Source organism: Cajanus cajan, chromosome 9 (genome assembly GCF_000230855.2).
Source record: "Cajanus cajan strain Asha chromosome 9, NIPB_CcT2T_4, whole genome shotgun sequence".
Taxonomy (NCBI): Eukaryota; Viridiplantae; Streptophyta; class Magnoliopsida; order Fabales; family Fabaceae; genus Cajanus; species Cajanus cajan.
The window spans coordinates 28,291,823-28,309,818 of record NC_138525.1 but is presented as its reverse complement, the minus strand read 5'-3'; the positions used below and the strand labels follow the sequence as shown (position 1 = coordinate 28,309,818).

At 31.2% G+C, this 17,996-nt stretch overlaps 1 protein-coding gene and 1 long non-coding RNA gene across 8 annotated transcripts; one reads left to right on the top strand and one right to left on the bottom strand.

Annotated features, from left to right (window-relative positions):
• Positions 1 to 350: 350 nt before the first annotated feature.
• Positions 351 to 10,406, top strand: LOC114915187 (uncharacterized). The gene is made up of 2 exons (XR_003803114.2): positions 351 to 1,155; positions 9,904 to 10,406. It is a non-coding gene; the product is annotated as an uncharacterized LOC114915187 (long non-coding RNA).
• Positions 8,980 to 17,291, bottom strand: LOC109789776 (Ras guanine nucleotide exchange factor K). 7 transcript variants are annotated; one of them, XM_020348808.3, is made up of 8 exons: positions 17,000 to 17,291; positions 15,638 to 15,725; positions 15,205 to 15,335; positions 15,001 to 15,116; positions 13,942 to 14,926; positions 12,547 to 13,084; positions 9,885 to 10,143; positions 8,980 to 9,407 (listed from the first exon to the last, which is right to left on the bottom strand). In XM_020348808.3, the coding sequence occupies exons 5-8, from the start codon at positions 14,370 to 14,372 to the stop codon at positions 9,271 to 9,273; spliced, it is 1,365 nt and encodes a 454-aa protein (XP_020204397.1). In that variant the 5' UTR covers positions 14,373 to 14,926; positions 15,001 to 15,116; positions 15,205 to 15,335; positions 15,638 to 15,725; positions 17,000 to 17,291; the 3' UTR covers positions 8,980 to 9,270. The 7 variants fall into 7 exon arrangements, with proteins under 7 accessions (XP_020204397.1, XP_029125349.1, XP_020204398.1 ...); XM_029269516.2 differs by having other exon boundaries at positions 15,205 to 15,330; XM_020348809.3 differs by having other exon boundaries at positions 13,942 to 14,895; positions 15,205 to 15,330.
• Between the last annotated feature and the right edge of the window lie 705 nt (positions 17,292 to 17,996).

Here is a 17,996-nt window from a genome sequence, read left to right as displayed (position 1 = left end):
CAGTTCAACCTTTGACCCACTGACCCAGTACCTTAACCGGTTCGATGACCGGTCCGGTTTTTAAAACTATGGTGTATTTACTAAAATTTGTAATAAATTATATAAAAATAAATAAATAATACATTTTATACTGATTATTTTTCTCTAAGAATTTTGTTTTCATTATAAAGAAAAATGATATGATTCATAATAATTATAAAAAAAATTATATATTTAAATTTGTAGGTTATAATAAAAAAATTAATGATGAATACAAAGAAAAAATAATGGTGTTTATATAATAATATTATGTAAAAGATCCGTAATTTTTTTTCTTGTAATTTCAAGTTGGTTTAGTTTCTATGTAATATTTTTACCTTTATGGCTTTATGTAAAAAAAAATCAAATATTTAATTTAATCATTTTAGCTAGGATTCTATTTTTAATTATATGTATAAAAAGTGAAAATTTGTAATATCTTCTGTCCTTCTAGCTGATATATATATAATAAATAAAACTTTAAATTAAATCTTATTTCTTTACAAAACAACGGAATAGTTTAAATCAAACGCCTCAATATATAGAGGATTCACATTCGAAAACGAGTCAATATACAAAGTCTTCAAGTTGGCATTAAAGTAAAAATACTAAATAATAAATTTGAACAAGAATAAGGAAAATATCATGGCTCTCCAAAAGGCTATACAAGTCTAATAAAATCTAAAAGAAAATATCCCTAAATGTAACAAGACAAATCCAAAATAAATAACTTATAACATAATAGTGAAGTCAACTAAGCCTCGGTCTCACATTTCTATCAAAAAGAATAATTAAAATAAAATGTGTTTTTGAAAATTAATTGAATGAGTTTTTGAAAATTAAGGAGGGTTTTTGAAAATATTAATTATATTATATAAGTGTTATTTTGGGGGTTATAATTGTTTTAGTTAATAAAAGAAAAAGAAAGGAGATGATTGACTCTGGCTTAGTTTCTCTAACCCAAGATGCAATTTGGTTAAGGGGGGTTTGGTAGAGAGGTTAATGAATCAGTTTTTCAATTTACATTCTATCCTTTTTTCTTTTTCTCTCAAAACTCAAAGACACTTAGAGAGAATGTCGAAGCTACATGAAAGAATCACCGCGAAGATCCCTTGTTGCCGTCAAGTGTTTATCAAGGTAAGAAAGTAATGAGTTGACTCACTCATGGGGTGTGGTTTACTTGTTGGGTAAAGGGAATAACCCTCAATCCTATTTGTTTGTTTTATGTTGCTCTGTAGGAGACCTTGAGAGTCCTTTATTTGCTTGTGTTCTACGATTTAATGGTTCATTTGTCTTATATTGCCTTTGTTTGAATTATGTAATGCTTTAAAATGTGTATGAGTATGTTAGATGTGAATATGAATTAAAGTAAAGAACCCTTAGACTCATGTAGAAACCCAATTTTATAAAGCAAGTTGAAGAATAATGTAGTTAGAGATTAAGAAATTGGTGTGATAAACAAGTAATTAATGTATCATGCTTCAATTTGACTGATTAGGATGAGTTAAAACTGAGAATTTGTGACTTGAGCGATTTTCACAATTTCTATAAGAAAGGGCACGAAATGGCCATCACATTATTCTTGGGGACATGGCATTGAGCACCATGATCTTGAGAGCAACAGGAGACTCTCTACCTTGACAACGTTAGGTGCTAACATGACCATGCTTGGAGTGAGAGTTCAAGTAGATCTTTATGGCTTTGACATTGGGTGTTAATATAGTCACATTGGGTGAAAGACCTTTAAAGAGCAAAGGGTGCTTTTTATGAAGGTCGTACAAGGTGAGCACCAAGTGCAAGGTGAGTCTCGCCTAGCACCACCCATTGTGTAAAAATAATTGAGGTCCTTTGAAATGACTAAGTTAACAACTCCTTGAGGTTGTATGATGATAGATATATTCATAGAGTTATAGAATGAGGTTAAGAGTGTTGTAGTGACTAGTAGTATTTTTATGATTAAGTTATGAGATGTATGAACCTTGTGTAGGCAAAGTCTTATGAAGTCTAAGCTGATGGCTTAGCCATGCTAAAAGCCTTAGCATGAGTGCCTAGCCGAGATAAAATGATAAAGAAAATATTTTGAACATGGGTTAAGTAATGATGTGTATGAGTCTTGCATTGTGTTTTGTTGTATGACATGTATCATATGCATAAAATTAATTTTTGTTACGGGGTATCGATGTGGAATACAATGGCCAAGAAGGTTCCACCTATGGTTTTAATTTGGGGATTCACAACCTTGGTAACAACTAAATTTGGGAGTCGTAGTTTCGCTTGTTGTGTGCATGAGATGTAACTTGTTGCAACATTGTTATCCTATTGTGCCTGGTGGATCTTCCCCCAAGTGAAAGTGTTGGGTGTTAGACGCCTTGGTTGGGTGTCCATTATCAACATGTACTCCTAGGATACCCTATAAGCCTTCGGGTGACGTGTGTTTTTGATTGGTGTCACATGCATGTAGAATCATGTTAAGTCAGTGCATCTCACATTTGGTAATTGTATTGTGTTTGTTGATGAATTAATAATTCCATGGATCATATTTTGTTACGTTTGTTGTGATTTATTTATAATTGTATATTATATGCTTAAGTTTTTCTTGTGGTTGTTTGTCATTATCTCACACCAAGAATATGAGTGAAATGTATCTTACTTCCTTTCTATTTCTCTTATTGTTTTCAATTTGGTTGAACCCCATTTTAGGTTAAGATCATTGAGAGATTGGTACTGATGATGAGGCTACATGCTTGTGTTGTGCTCTAATAGGATTTGACATCGATGCTAGTAGAGATTAGTTGATTTGCTTGATTTGTTTCTTTACATTAGGATCCTTTTGTTTAGTTTCTTTTATGACTTATATTATCCTTTTGAGTGCCAAAGTCCTTTACTCTCTTATTTCTTTCACGTATTTTGTATAGTAGTTTATCTATGAAAAAAATTATAGAGTTGTTATTATGCTTAGTTTTATGAACTTAATGCAAATGTGAGTTCTCTATCCTTAAGGTATTTTATGCAAAAATATATGTCCATTATTTTTAATGAAATTATTTTACTTGAAAGACTTTTTTATTATATGTTTTAGCAAGAAGGGCAAAGGATGTTACATTTAGTGGTATTAGAGTCAAGTCAATTCAAACCGGATTGTGTGTTGTATCATGACCATGTTTCCATGTGTACTCTAATTTGTGATCGGTTGTTTGTTGTTGTTTTGCTTAGACTATTATTTGATGTGTTTACTTTTCTTGTGAACCAAAAAAGCAATGGATGATTGGTTCATTCAGTCAATGTGTTATGTACTTGTTATGTTTCTTTGTGCACTTTATGTGACTTGTTTCTTTGTTTGTTTGGCTTGATTTCTTTTGTTTGTTTAATTGTTTGCTTACTTCTTACTTATGTAAGAAGTAATGGTTGTTTGTAGAAACAATTTTACTATTGTTAATGATCTCCAAGCCTTATTTAGGTAGTTGAGAGAAATCATAATAGTGTAGGTTTTGGTTTGAGAAGGTTAGATTTTTAGATCATGTCATATTTGAGGGAGGTATAGTAGTAAACTCATCCAAAGTAGAAGTTTTTCTTGAATGGAAAAACCCCTAAGTTCGTGCTTGAGATTAGGAGTTTCTTAGGTTTAGTTGTTTACAATAGAAGGTTTATAGAAAACTTCTCTAGATTAACTTTACCTTTGACTAAGTTGACTAGAAAAAATCAAGCCTTCGTGTGGGATGCCAAGTGTGAAGAGAGATTTCAAGAGCTTAAGAGTATGTTAACTAGTGCTCATGTCTTAGTTTTACCTGAACCTAGTGAATCCTTTGTGATATATTATGAAACCTTTAAGATAGGATTAGGAAGAATGTTTATGTAGAAGGGTAAAATGGTAGCCTAGGCATTTAGTGAATTGCTCATAACTCCATAGAGTAAGTGATGAACTAAGGTTTGTATTAGTGTAAAAAAAGTATAATTCATAAGCACGATGATCTTGATTGCAAGATCATGATTTAGTAAGTGGAATAGGATGCAAATGCTAAATAATAATGGTTGTCCTAAAAGTGGGATCAAAGTGAAAAAGTTATTTGGAGGCTTAAAAGTGTGATTTAATGCTATAAGTTGATCCTAAGAAATGATTAATTTGCGATAGTAGATTGGAGTGGTTTGAGGCACGTTAAAGGCCATTTTAATGGTGATTTTGTTGAAAGAGTATTATTTAATTGTAGTTATAAGTTAAGGACTTTAATCATGTGTAAAATACCTTATATGATGTGAAAAATGTATGGAATTAATATAGGTAACTATTAAGAGTGTTTGAGTATAGGAAGTTATAGACTAGATATATATTAAGAAGCCAGATGCACCACTATGCTAAGTAACTATATGTGACCTAACTAGATAATTTAGTAAGAATAGTATGAATACTTAGTCAAAATCTCTACATTTACCTTAGCAAGTGCTTAAATAAGCCTAAATTGGGGGTAGAACACCAATGTACATACTTCATTACTAATCCATGTGTTTCAGCATCATCTTATACTCAAATTAGTGATTATAAATTTCCAAAACTTTAAAACAAATGATAAGAGTCAAAACTACACATTTTAGGTGCCATGGACTTGACCCAAAATGGGAAAAGGCCAAATAATTTCTTTCAAATTGAGAAATATAGAATTGTAGCAATCATTACCACTAACTCATGTTTAGGCTTTTGTGTATAACACCTAGATTTCATTGAAGTTTAATGAAAACATACAGAAGGGGGAGTTGAATGTGTGTGAACGAACGATTTTAAAACCGTTTTCACAAACGTGCTTCTTTCCGTTTGAAAGTATGGTTATAAATGCTTTGACAAAAATGCATAATTGTTTAACAAATGCCTTGCATCTAAAGATCTATCGTCTGTTCAATAATGGTTTCTTGAATTCAACAAGTATAACTTCGTTTATGTATGATTTAAAAATTAAGTAATAGTAAACAAATTTTGTGATAGATCAGTATAAGCAAAAACTACGTTTTTAACATAGAAAATAATGCACAGAGTTTTTATACTAGTTCACTCGTTCTGAGCTACGTCCAGTCTCCTTCAACTGAAGGGTTCCACTAATCACAACGGATTACAAGTATTCTTTACCACTTATGGTTCGTCAACTTCACTCACTGACGCTAGTATTCTTAAAACACTTCTAGTTCCCCAAGTATTCTCAATCACTACTGGTTCATCAACTTCACTTGCTGTGCTAGTATTCTTAAACCACTTCTGGTTACCCAAGTATTCTTTCGCTAGTCTCTTTAGGCTTTACAGACGATAGTTGTTTTGAGTGTGTTTGTAACTCTCACAGAGAGAATGAAATGATTTCAACACTCACTAAGGTTTTCAACCCTAGTTTTACAAGAATGTGTTTTGAGTGTGTATGTAACTCTCACAGAGAGGATAAACTGATTTCTACACTCACTAAGATAGGCTATCTTAGTTTTACACTGATATTTAAATTTTGCACAAGAAGAGAAGTAAGGTTGTTTTGACACTTGTTTTTGGCTTATTGCTTATTCCTTCTATCTTATTTTCTTTTTTTCTCAGGTCTTGATATTTATAGCCTTGTGATAGATCTTCCCGTTATTTGAATTTGAATGTGTCCGTTGAGGCGATGCTTTCCGTTGGCATAGATAAGCGTTCATTCATGGCTACATAGATCTTCTTCATTTAATGCGTTTGATTTTGCATTAAATGTTTTGCTTGTTTAATCTGTGTCACGTGAAGTCCTTTGCATAATTTGTCTCCTTTTATTTTTGACTTCAATCATGACCTAGGTATGTTTGTCCTTTTTCGATCATTGTAGCTGCGGAGGCATTGCCTTTCTTTGAAAAGTAGGTGTACTTGTCCTGACACACGCAGCTTTGACTTGTGAATTCATGCTCTTGCATTTTTCTTCTTTCTTTTCATATCTTTGATAACTCCGTGCTCTTTTCTTATAACCGGAGATGTTGTGTGCTCTTCCTTGTTGTGACTAGTGGATTCTAAATGCTTTTCATCATGCTTCGTTTGCGTCTGGAAAATGAGTCTCCGTCTAAGGTTTAGACTTTGACTTTTTCATTTCGTCTGATCAGTCTTGAGGATGAATAACTCTTATTCCATCTGGAATGCTTCTTCGTCTCGGATTATCCAACGACTGATGATTGTTTTGTTGACTTGAATATGTATGATTGACCCTTTAGCTTCGTCTGATGTTTATTTGTTGCTTGAGCCAACTTTGTCTTGGTCTTGCTGTGCTATTGTTTTTTATTTATATTGCGCTCTGGATTTTTCTTGGCTTTTCTTCGTTTGGTATGTATTATCGTCTGATATGCAAGCCATGATCTTTATATTATTTGGCTTGTTTTGTTGAATCCTTATTTTGCTTGACCTTGCTTCATGCTTTAGTTTTGCCTGTTCTTATTCATATCTGAAACACTACTACATAGATTAGTAATAAAAATACGTATTATATTTGTCATATTCAAAACCTTGTTGGGAATTGCTTCATCTGACTTAACATTCATTTGTCTAAATCTATTTAAGTTATCATCAATAAAATCATTATGAAATCTTTTAACATTCAATAAATCCATTAAATGGACTCTTGTTTCACCTCGAAAGAAATCTTCATGAATAATCTTTTCTAATTGAGGCCAATTAAAAATCGAATTTGGTTGCAAAGTAGTAAACCAAGTAAAAGCATTCTTTGTTAATGAACATGAAAAATATTTCATCATAAGATATTTTTTATTCACTATATCACCACACTCAATTTGGTATTGAGCCACATGTTCAACAATGGATTCTCCTAAGTAGCCTGAAAACTTATAGAATTTAGGAATTTTAAAACCCATAGGTAACTCAGTCTATAACACAAAATTCAGAAAAGTCGATACAAAATGAGGCTGACTACAATAACCTATGTCGAAATCATGCCTATTTGATACTTGTTCAATCACATAATCTATATTCTCATTATAAATTTGATTAGGTTGATCTGAAGGTTTCGATTTTGTTGTATATGGTTTAGAAATCTATCTACATTTTGTTCTTTATTTATTGTCACAAGATTCCTTAAAACATTTACATTTCCTACTCCATGAGTTTGTTCTTTATCAACTCCCTTATTTCTAATATTTTCATTTTTTGAGTTTGAGGGATGAATTTGGCCATCTAATTTCTCCCTTATTTTATTCATTAATTGATATAGAAGAGTCAATATTGTTGATAGTTGTGTTGAAAGCATATATACAATATTATGATTACTATGATCCATTTGTTGTCTTATGAACTTGAGATTTTGATTCATAATCCCCACCGTGAGATTATCACTATCTCTCAACATGTTTTCATTTGTTTGAATGCCCATTATTTGCATTTGAGAAGGAATAAATTGATAATCTTGTTATTGAAAATTTGAATTCATATTTTTGCATATTATGAGTTGAAATTGCAGTCATTGGTGCCAAAGTTGGTTGTAGTTGATTAAGGGACATTTAAATATTCAAATTTTGTAGCCTCCAATTAGGCATTCCTCAAGGCCATCTACTCAAAGGAGTTGTATTAATATTTGTATTTGCATTCCCTTGCTAGGGTAGCACCACCCTCGAATTTGGAATTTGGGCCGAAAGAGTATTTTTTATTTAAGTAGTCAAAACATTCTCAATTCTATTATGTAAAGTGTGTTCATGTTTTATATTCGTAATAGCCCTTAGGTTTTCCAAATTATATTCAGAATAGAAATAACATTGTTATCTTCCATATAAAATGATTCATGAATTTCTTGAACAACATTGCTTTTAGACTTAGAAAGTTATGGAGTTTTGTAAATGACAATATTTTCTGAATCAGGATTGCTACTATTGTCATTATTCTACCACTTCTTAGTCTCACCCTTAACTCGAGACTAATTCTTTGTAAAATTTGGTAACCAGAGTCTCATTGGCATGCTAATTTATTTTTTGATGGAATTTGATTACAAGAATCTAATACAATTTTTTAAGTAGAGCTCGAAATCTTCCATAACCATGTGGGTTATTTTTTATTCAAACTAGTAACCTATTGGTTCTCAACTTGAAATAAAGTAGAAAGAAAAATATTTTGCATAAATATAAAATAGTAAAAATTTGGAGAAGAAATTGAGATTAAGAAGTGAAAAGATTATGTTTTAAGAAGAAATGGAGATTAAGAAGTGAAAAGTTAAGTTTGGAGAAGAACAAGTAGGGAGAAAGAGATTGTAAACAAATCTAAATTACTAGAAAGGAAATTGTGGTTGATAACATTGTAATAATTTGTTGATCTGTGAGCGTTGCTGAGGTTTAAGATATGTAAGGTATTTACAAGCTTCAACCCTTATTACATGGTACAAATTAGTATCTATAGGAAACAAGTTACAACTATTTATAACTACCAACAAATCTTGATTGTTGATAACTTTTGTCTTGACCTTCATCATTGATGTATGGTCTTGATTCTCTAAATACTTGAATTTCCATTGTAGCCTTGTTATAATGAGATTAATTGGAAGATAATATTCTAACACTTAATCAAAATAATACATAAAAATAACACCTTCCAATACTTAGTTGAAATGCTCTTAAAAAAATTGATATAATAAAAATGATGTTGATAATGGCATATTGAGATTTAGGTGGTCATTTCTATGAATATGTGGAACTTAAGAGAAAAAAAATTGTTCAAAAATATACCACATTTCTTAAGATGAAAACTTTTCTGAATTTTAGATCAACCAATGTATAACTTTTGACCTTGGATTTGAATCATAAATACACACATTTTCTAGATCTTGGATCAAACTTATTTCGATTTGATTTTAAAGTTGGAACAAATTACAAACAACAAAACATTCTCAATGATTTGACATCAAGAAAGTTTCTACATGAAAATATTGATGGAATAGAAAGTTTCTATTTGTAAGCATTGATAAATTCATAGACTAACAATAATTTTAAAAAATTCTATTTATTCATTTATAATATATAAATTTAAAAATACAAACAACTATTATCATATCAACAACATATTTGGCCTTCTTTATCATGCCAATTTTTTTTTTCTTAGAGGTGAACTTGATGGCCAAATGTTTCAATTCTACAAAACTAAAGAATAATTTTTCTACAAAAAAACTTCTTTAGCAACATCATAAATAGGACGTAATTTGAAAAATAATAATTACAAAAGAAAGGAGGTTGTTCATGCAAAGCCTTTTCTAGGACTTACAAAACCAAAGAGGCAGGTTAGGACAAGACAACGACCCTACTCAGAATCCAAAGCACAAGAGAAAATTCGAAGGCAAACAAAGTATGAAGAAATCCTCGATCAAGTGAATACCCATACACTGTAATTCCCCTGTGATTGTGTTGCAAATACGTCACTGCAATATCAAATTATGTCACATTATCAACTATTTTAAGGTGATATGTAACATAAAATTGTTAGATACATATCATAATACTATTAACCAATGACAGTTACAAATTTTGAAATGTGTTTAAAGTTATAAAATTAAAATTAATAAAAGCATTCTAATTTTTTTTATTAATTTGATATTCTAAAAGTAATTAATTTAAGTTGTTAACTGTTTTTTCTTTAAAAAAAACAGTATACACAAATAACAAGTTTCCTAATAATACATGGATCTAATGGTCATATACCATCATTATTAAAAGTATTATATTGTTAACCAATTAAAAATCATAAATAATATAATTTTAAAAGTAATTATTGTAAAAATCAACTTATTATGCATAATAGTTTGTATTTTAATAACAATACATAGAATAGAAGTGTTTCAAAAAAATTCTCAATCTATTTTCTCATAACACTTTCTTTGGAGAGATTTTGAACTCACCTAAAGTTTGTCTGGTTAGGAAAGAAGAAACTTGTGGTGGAATTACTGAGATGTGTATGTTGGAGGAATCCTCAGAATCACTGTCACTTGCTAGCCCCTCAGAAACTTGAGTTTTGCAGTGCTCTGATTCAGCAGATGCAGTAGTCACCAGCATGTGCCATCGTGTGGCCATTGCCACTATTCCTTGAGCTCTGTGTGTGATTCTCGCTGCACCCAAAATGCACAAGAAGAACCCACTTAACTGCACTGCTGAACAAATCTGCATTACAAAATTCTCACTCTCAAATCTCAATTAGTAGCATTCTTTTTTCTAGGCAAATAGTTTATTGTAAACATGACACCTAAAATACATGGCATTACGTTAAATTTAAGAATATAAATTTCAGAATGATCACTGAAAAATACAGGGCCCATCATATTGGTCCACAAAGGATGGAAATCACATTGATCAAGGTTGAAAGATATGTATTTCTTCATTCAAATTAGTCCTCGTATGATCAATTTTGAAATTTTATTGATGAATACATATTTAGCAATTAATTTAATTCATTAATGAAATACACACATATATGTGTGAGGAAAGAGATTCAGTCATCATACTCAATAACTTGGGTTCTACAAATGATTCAATTATTGAATTAGAAATTTTTAATGTATAAATCATGTTAAAGAATTTTTTTCTAAGTTTGAAACACATATGATGTTTCATTGTATAAATTCAAATTAACGCATAAAGTATTTTTACGAATATCTATTCATTTGAATTAATGAAAGGAAGTATTAAATAGTTTTCAATTTTTTTTTAAATTTATAGAATTGATTTATATATTAAGTAGAGTAAATCTAACAATACATATTCTTAGAAGGCATTTGGTATGTGGAATATTTTACATTCCTAGGAATATGAAAGGGAACCATATTTATCTCACTTTCCCACAGAAACATTCCTATGGGAGACGTGGGAATCTAACTTTCCCAAGGTTGGGTAAGTTTTATGTATATGAAAAAATCACGGTATCCCTTTTAAAATAAAATATATTATTCCTCTCTCTCCTTCTAGTTTCTTCTTCTCTTTCTCTCTCTCTCACTCTCCCTCTCTCTGTGTCCAATTTGAATCCTCTCCTGCAATTTTCTCTCTCCAGCCTCTCTCCTACAACATTAATAGTCATTGGATATATCTAATGGCTAAAATTTAATCTTATAATTAATGTAACTTCTTAAATAATTAAATTTGAGTCATTAGATATATCTAATGACTATTAATGTTGCAGAAGAGAGGTTGGAGAGAGAAAATTACAGGAGAGGATCCAAATTCCTCTATGTCTCTATCCTTCTCTACCTCTCCTTCTCTCTCTCTCATTATATTTCTCTTTCTCACTCTCTATCTCTCTTACTCTCTCTCTCATTATATTTCTCTTTCTCACTCTCTGTCTCTCTTACTCTCCCTCCTCTCTTCCTCTCCCTCTCCCCCTCTCTCTCTCCCTCCATATCTCTATTTCTTTTTCTTTTTTCTTGTATCTTATTATTTATTGACCTTGTCAATTTTAATAATATTATTAAAGTCTATTTTATTTATATTTTAATAGTATTTATTAACACTTTTTTATTTTTTATTTGAATGAAATGAAATAATATATTTTTATCTTTCTTAATTATAATGTAGTATTTTATTTATTTTTTTGCTGAATTCTGCATTTAGATAATTTTATTAAGTTTTCAACTTATAAAATAATTTAATATCATATTTGTAATAAAATTTGAGTAAATAAATATATATAATGAGTTTATTTTAATAAAAAAATATTTTTGTAAAAAATATTTATAAACTCAAGAAAAATATACTATCGCAACCAAACATGAAAATCTTTAATTTTCACAAATCATATATAAATATTCTTAAAAAATTTTATGAGTAACCTAACATTTTAATTATTCCTACGAATTATGATTCCTGGATATGAAAAAAAACTTTTCTCCTACCAAATGCTCCTTAGAGTAAGTAGATTCCCCTCTCTCTCTATATATATATATGGATGACTCAAATGAAAACACTTATTAATATGAAAACAACTATTAGATTAAAATAAGTAGCTTAAATTAAAATATTACAAATAAAGTTATCTCAGACCACCATCATCGTAGTTCCTCCTCTTATGTTACCACCATCACCATTGTCACTGTCATTGTTGACAATGGTGGTGACAGTAGTAATAATAATGACAATGACGATGGTAATGTGACAACAGTGTGGTAGAGGTGGTAGCTGTTGTAACAATGATGTCGACAATAATGTGATAGAGAACTATAATAATAGTATTAACAAATGTTTTCGTTGAAGTTATCTCTTATATATATTTATATTTTCAACCTATTATTATATAAAGTGACTTTTCTAATTATTACTTTAAAATGTCAAGTTTAAAATGATTTCTAATTTGTGGATTGTATAAGCATCTTTATGCCAAAATTAAACTCCTAATCTTAATATATTACAACATAATGTATTAGAGTCATTAACGAAAGTATTTCAGCACTTACATTTCTTAATCAAAGAATATGGTTTAAGTTAGACATTGAGTAACAATCAAAGAAACCACTTTAACCATAAAAAAAATAAAAATAAAAAAAGTAGTTGTTCCTCTATCAAACTAAAATAACTTACCAGAAGGTCACCAGAATTGAAGAAAGTCTTGTGAGCCTTGGAAGCCAAAACGAGCAAGAGAGCACCAAGCTGACTAACAGTGATGGTAACAACACAGCCAATAATAAAGAAGCGATACCTATGACTGGTAACCCACAACTGTCTCCTAATCCTGACGTGCTCTTTGAATATCTCCCCAGCCTCAGACCCGCACCCTTCGAACAGCTTGTGGACCCCTTCGAACCTCAGCTTCTGGAGCTCGCACGTGAGCCTGAACAGCACGCACACCAGCAGGAACACCCCCGTTCTGTACACCCACGACACCAACACCAACACGAACGCTATCGAGTTCACCGGCAACCCCGACCTCGTGTGTGGCAACGAAACCTTAACCGCTGAGAAGAATATGATCTTGTGCGCCAGCTCCACCAAGAAGGAGGGTAGCATTATGTATGTCAAGTATCTGAAGGCCTTCTCTAGCTCCCGTGTGTACCCGCGTTTCACGTAGCTCGTGTCTTCTTGCAATGCGTCTAGAAACAGAAGCTGTCGAAGCCCATACCTGCATTGCAATACATTTGCATCGATAAACAAACAAACAAATATATCACTAACATAATTAAGTTTACCGGATCATAGACAAATCCCGTTTACAGTACTATGACAACTGTTAGTTCAAAAGATGGAATGCGAGATTTTTCACTAAATAATTGTCTAGTCTATATAGTATTTAACCATTTTTCCAAGTTGCCAACTCATTGAATTTAAGTAGTTATATATGTCTCATTCTCTATAACTCTTTACTTTTTCCCTTCCTTGAGAGGAGACACATATTTGTATATATAAAAACTAAACCTCCAACCATCTTAGAATTGAGCCTACTATGTATGTGCTTCATATTTTCTCATGATAAGAAGACGTCTATGGTCCAGAGGACCATATATAACCCACCAATCAATTAGTTTCAAGTTTCATCTATCTTGCGAAGAATTAAATTTGTCAAACTCTTCTCCGGAACTTGAGATTTGAGAGCAAATATAATATTTATGAGAACTTGATTTTTATTATTTTTGTTTAAAGATGTTGTTTTTATTTATGGTACTTAGTTACTGGTCCAATAAGTATATAAAAAGTACTCGTTTATCCAAATTAAGTATTTACTTTTTGGTTTTTGGAAGATGTTTCGGGTATGTACCTGAACCCAACAAGTGCTTATGTGTGACATGAATTTTGAAGTACTCATGCTTTACAGACTCCATAGGTTATGATTCGAGAGTGTCTAACCATTGTGTCAAGTCAACAACACATAGGATTTAAGCAGTTATATATAAGTTGAACATAACATGAAACAACTCAAACTATACTTGGTCTAATTGCAAGAAATCTAAAGGCAACACGATGAGGTGATTAATTTGGTACCTTCTGAAGAAACTGGAGAGAGTGAAGAAGGCAATAATGGCAAGGCCAGATTCAGGGAGTTGAACAAGCTTGTTGAAGGAGACGGGGTCATCTTCTGGGGAGGAGGCAGGGACTTGAACAAAAATGGATGTGACAAGAGGAACAATGATGGTGAAGAAGATGAAAGTGATATAGGAGATGAGTTTTCCAACGCATGAAGAGTGGTCAAGGGCACACCACTTGAGGCTCATGCGAAAGTTTCGCAGTTCATCGAAGATCATGGACTTTGATCTCGCATATGATGGCTGCAGGAGCAAGGGAACACTGCTGTTACAATTGGTTTGGTGCTGATGATGGGGTGGTTCTTCATTTGGGTGGTTTTCAGCAAAGGAAACTCTTCTATTGGAGGGTTCAATGTCAATGCTTGTATCATTTAGTTTGGAGTGATTCATTGTAGAGAGGAAAATGAGAAAAAAAATTTAGATGATTGTGTTTGTTATTTGTCGTTAGTAATGGTAAAGTTGAAGAAAACTAAGCATAAGACGAGGAATAAGAGGTAAGGAAATGTGGGAGTTGCGAGTGTTATTGATTTGTTGATAATGGTATAGTTGAAGAAAACTAAAGAAAAGGTAGAAACCTTGCTCGTTCTCGTGAGTGTTCTCTTCGCCTTGAACTAGAGGGTTCTGTTTCAAGCCAAGAATAAAGGGTGATGGAGAAGGCCGGGACGGAGGAAAAGGTTTAGGTTGTCCTTTTCATTTGCATGCCACATTATAGTTTTGTTTAATGAAATGGAACTACTTTTATAGGTTTGGTGCTGTCTTAATTTGAATAAAAAGGCACTTCAAGAATGATGGAGCATCTCTGGCCAAATGGCCTTAAATATATGGGCAAATGAAAACTTGAATAAAATTGAATAAACAAAAATATTCAGGATAGAGAATGCATGTTTTTGCTTATATTCAGGATCAGTTGATGCTGCAATTTGCATAATATTGTGTATCAGGATCTGCACATCCACAATATCATCAATTTCCATGACTAAAGTGGATTCTGATAACTTTTACACGCTTTGATACTTACAGGCTTACAGCTGATGAGATAACTACTGTCTGGTCAACTTCAAGGCCATTAATTGCAGCATGTATATTTATGGAATTTGTGCAGAAAACAGCCAATATATAGTTTATATATCCATCCTGCCTTAAAACAAAATCAAAATAGTGTATCTTTATAGTAATTAGTAACTTCTCCAAAGCCATTTGCATGAAGGTACTGAAAGCTTACCGAGATCCAAAACCTCTATCCCAATGTGTAGGACAAGTGGCTTTGGTATAACTATAGACTCCATAGTTGTGTCCAGCATGTACCATCAACAAAGGACGTGCAGCAATTGATGGGAGTAGTAATTTTCTGTTCTTCACATTGACATAAAATCAAAAACGAAATCTTTCTAACATTAAGCACAAATCCAGGAAGAAAATCAGGAAAATTTATATACTCACACTCTCCACGGAACATCAAAAACATCATCAACAAATTCTAGCAACGTCATGAAAGAGATGCATGCTAATGCAGCATTGTATTCAACGAGCCACCGTAAAATTAAAAACAGTTCATAAATACAGTGCTTCACTCTTCTATTGATATATGTTTCAAGATATTAGTGCTGAACCAAATAGTCATATTACCATATTCATAACTTACAATATGTACTTACATTTGAATCAGCTGTGAAGTTAAAATAGTGAAACAAGATTGCCACAACCAAGAAGACAATACCAACAACTAAGCCTAATGAATCAGGCCTGCGAAGAAAAATGCAGCACAGTCAAAAATAGTCCAGAAATTTATGAAAGCAGATTATAATCCTTCCTATGCATGCATGACATGACATAAATAAATCCTTCTTTAACTGCATTTTCATAGCTTTTGATAATGTACAGCAATAACCTTCCTCTAATTCTTTTCAATTTAACTTTCTCTTTTCACTCTTATACACCCAAACATTCTGATCTCTGTATGCAACAAGTTCCAAATCTAATAATTGATTATTAAATTAAACCATTAGCCAAAACTACCCATTTGCTGATGTGATATCCTCTCATTCTAATGACACACTTCCACTACTGAAAATGTCAAATTCAAAAATGAAAAATACCAGTAACATACTCTTTAGAACGCTCTCTCTACTATTAACCGAAATTTATTTAAAATCACAATTTTTTTATGAGCCTCACTTCTTATTTAATGAGTACCACTCATGATTTTATCCAATAAAAGAGAATGTATTATTATTAACCCTATTCTTCAAGAATTCCATTGACAAACGAATGAAAGTATTAGAATCTATTTCAATATAAGTTTCGAAGTGTTTTGTACTGTTTCTTTACTAAAAATAAAAAGTTTTTTCGGTAGAGAAACTCTCAAAAAATACTTATAACTTGTATCCAAACAAACCCTACTCAAACTGAAATTCCCTCCAAATCCAACCAAATGCTCAATATATTATTATATTATTAAAAAGAAGGAAAATCAAAATCTAGCTAACCCACCCATGAAGGCTAAATTACTTTTTTTTTCCTCTATTATTAAAAGCTCTAATTTATTCCCTTAATTTTCTAAATGATGCAATATGGTCCCTTTCCATCATATCGAGAGTAATGGCTTTACACTTGGTATAATAAGAAAATGACATCCATCCATTAGTCTTGATTAGAGGAAAAGAAAAAAGACCACAATACATTTCAAAATTTTAGAAATTAACATACCAAATTAGACTTTTTAATAAGTACAAAACTTAGCTAAAAAAATTTATGTGCCGTTGGTGTATCGATCAGAATTGGAGTTTTATTTTAAATTTATGCAAACATATATTAATGAGATCTATATTAATTACAGGAAAAAACTTCAACACTAATCATCACCTAAATAACCATAATAACTATAATTAAGTTTTGTCCTAAATTTAATAAATTAGTGGGTAAAAAGTAATTTAACCTTTAAGATTAACTATAAAAAAATAATTTAAAAAAAGTGTGTTTTTTAAAAGGGGTAACGAAGAAAAAGTGTCACACTTTACCAAAAAAAATTCGATGGCGAAGTGGAGGCAGAGGAGGTATAAGTAAGGGAGGGAGAAGAACGAGAGGTTCAAAAGGAGAGCCCATTTGGGAGGGTCTGCGAGAATGGGTTATTCATCGGGTTTGCTATTTGCAGCAGAAGAGAGTCTCTTGCGCGCTCCCATTGTTAAACTTGCCTGTGCTGTTTCCAAGGCTTTGCTTCGCGCTCTCACTCACTCACCTTCTTTGCTTTGCTAAGCTGAATGTTTTTCTTTCTTGCTTTCTGATTTTTCCCCAGTTGGTCCACACCGATTCATCGTTAGCTGCCAACATGGAATTTTACATGTTTAGATAATTAGATTCAACATTAATTATTGATATTTTAAAAAAACATTGCTCTGACTTAATTAATGGTGCTAATTTAAATTAACTCCCTCTATTTTATATATATATATATATATATATATATATATATATTTTTTTTTTTTTTAGGAGAGATTCATTTATTTTAAAAGTAAGTTTTACTTCATTTAATAATTTATATTTTATATCAAATTTTAACGAGATTTAATCGTTGAATTTAAAGTTCTTAATACACAGATCAAATCTGTAAATTTTAAAAAAATGTAAAAATTATTTGATATTTTATTTTATTAATTTAAATTAATAGATAATCATAAAAATATATCATTCGTCAATTTTAATTAATGAAACAAAGTATTAAATGGTATTCAAATTTTTTAAAAATTTGCAAATTTGATTTATGCGTTAAAAACTTTAAATTCAATTGTTGGATCATTGAAATTTGATGTAGAACATAAGTTATTGATCGGAGTAAGTATAGGTAGACTTACTCTAAAAATAAACGAATCTTTATATATATATATATATATATAAAGAGAGAGAGAGAGAGATGAGAGATCTATTTAACAAGAGTAAATTTTGGTTGAATATAAAATTCTTAATGCATAAATTAAATTTTTAAAAATTTTAAAAATCATTTAATATTTTATTTCATTA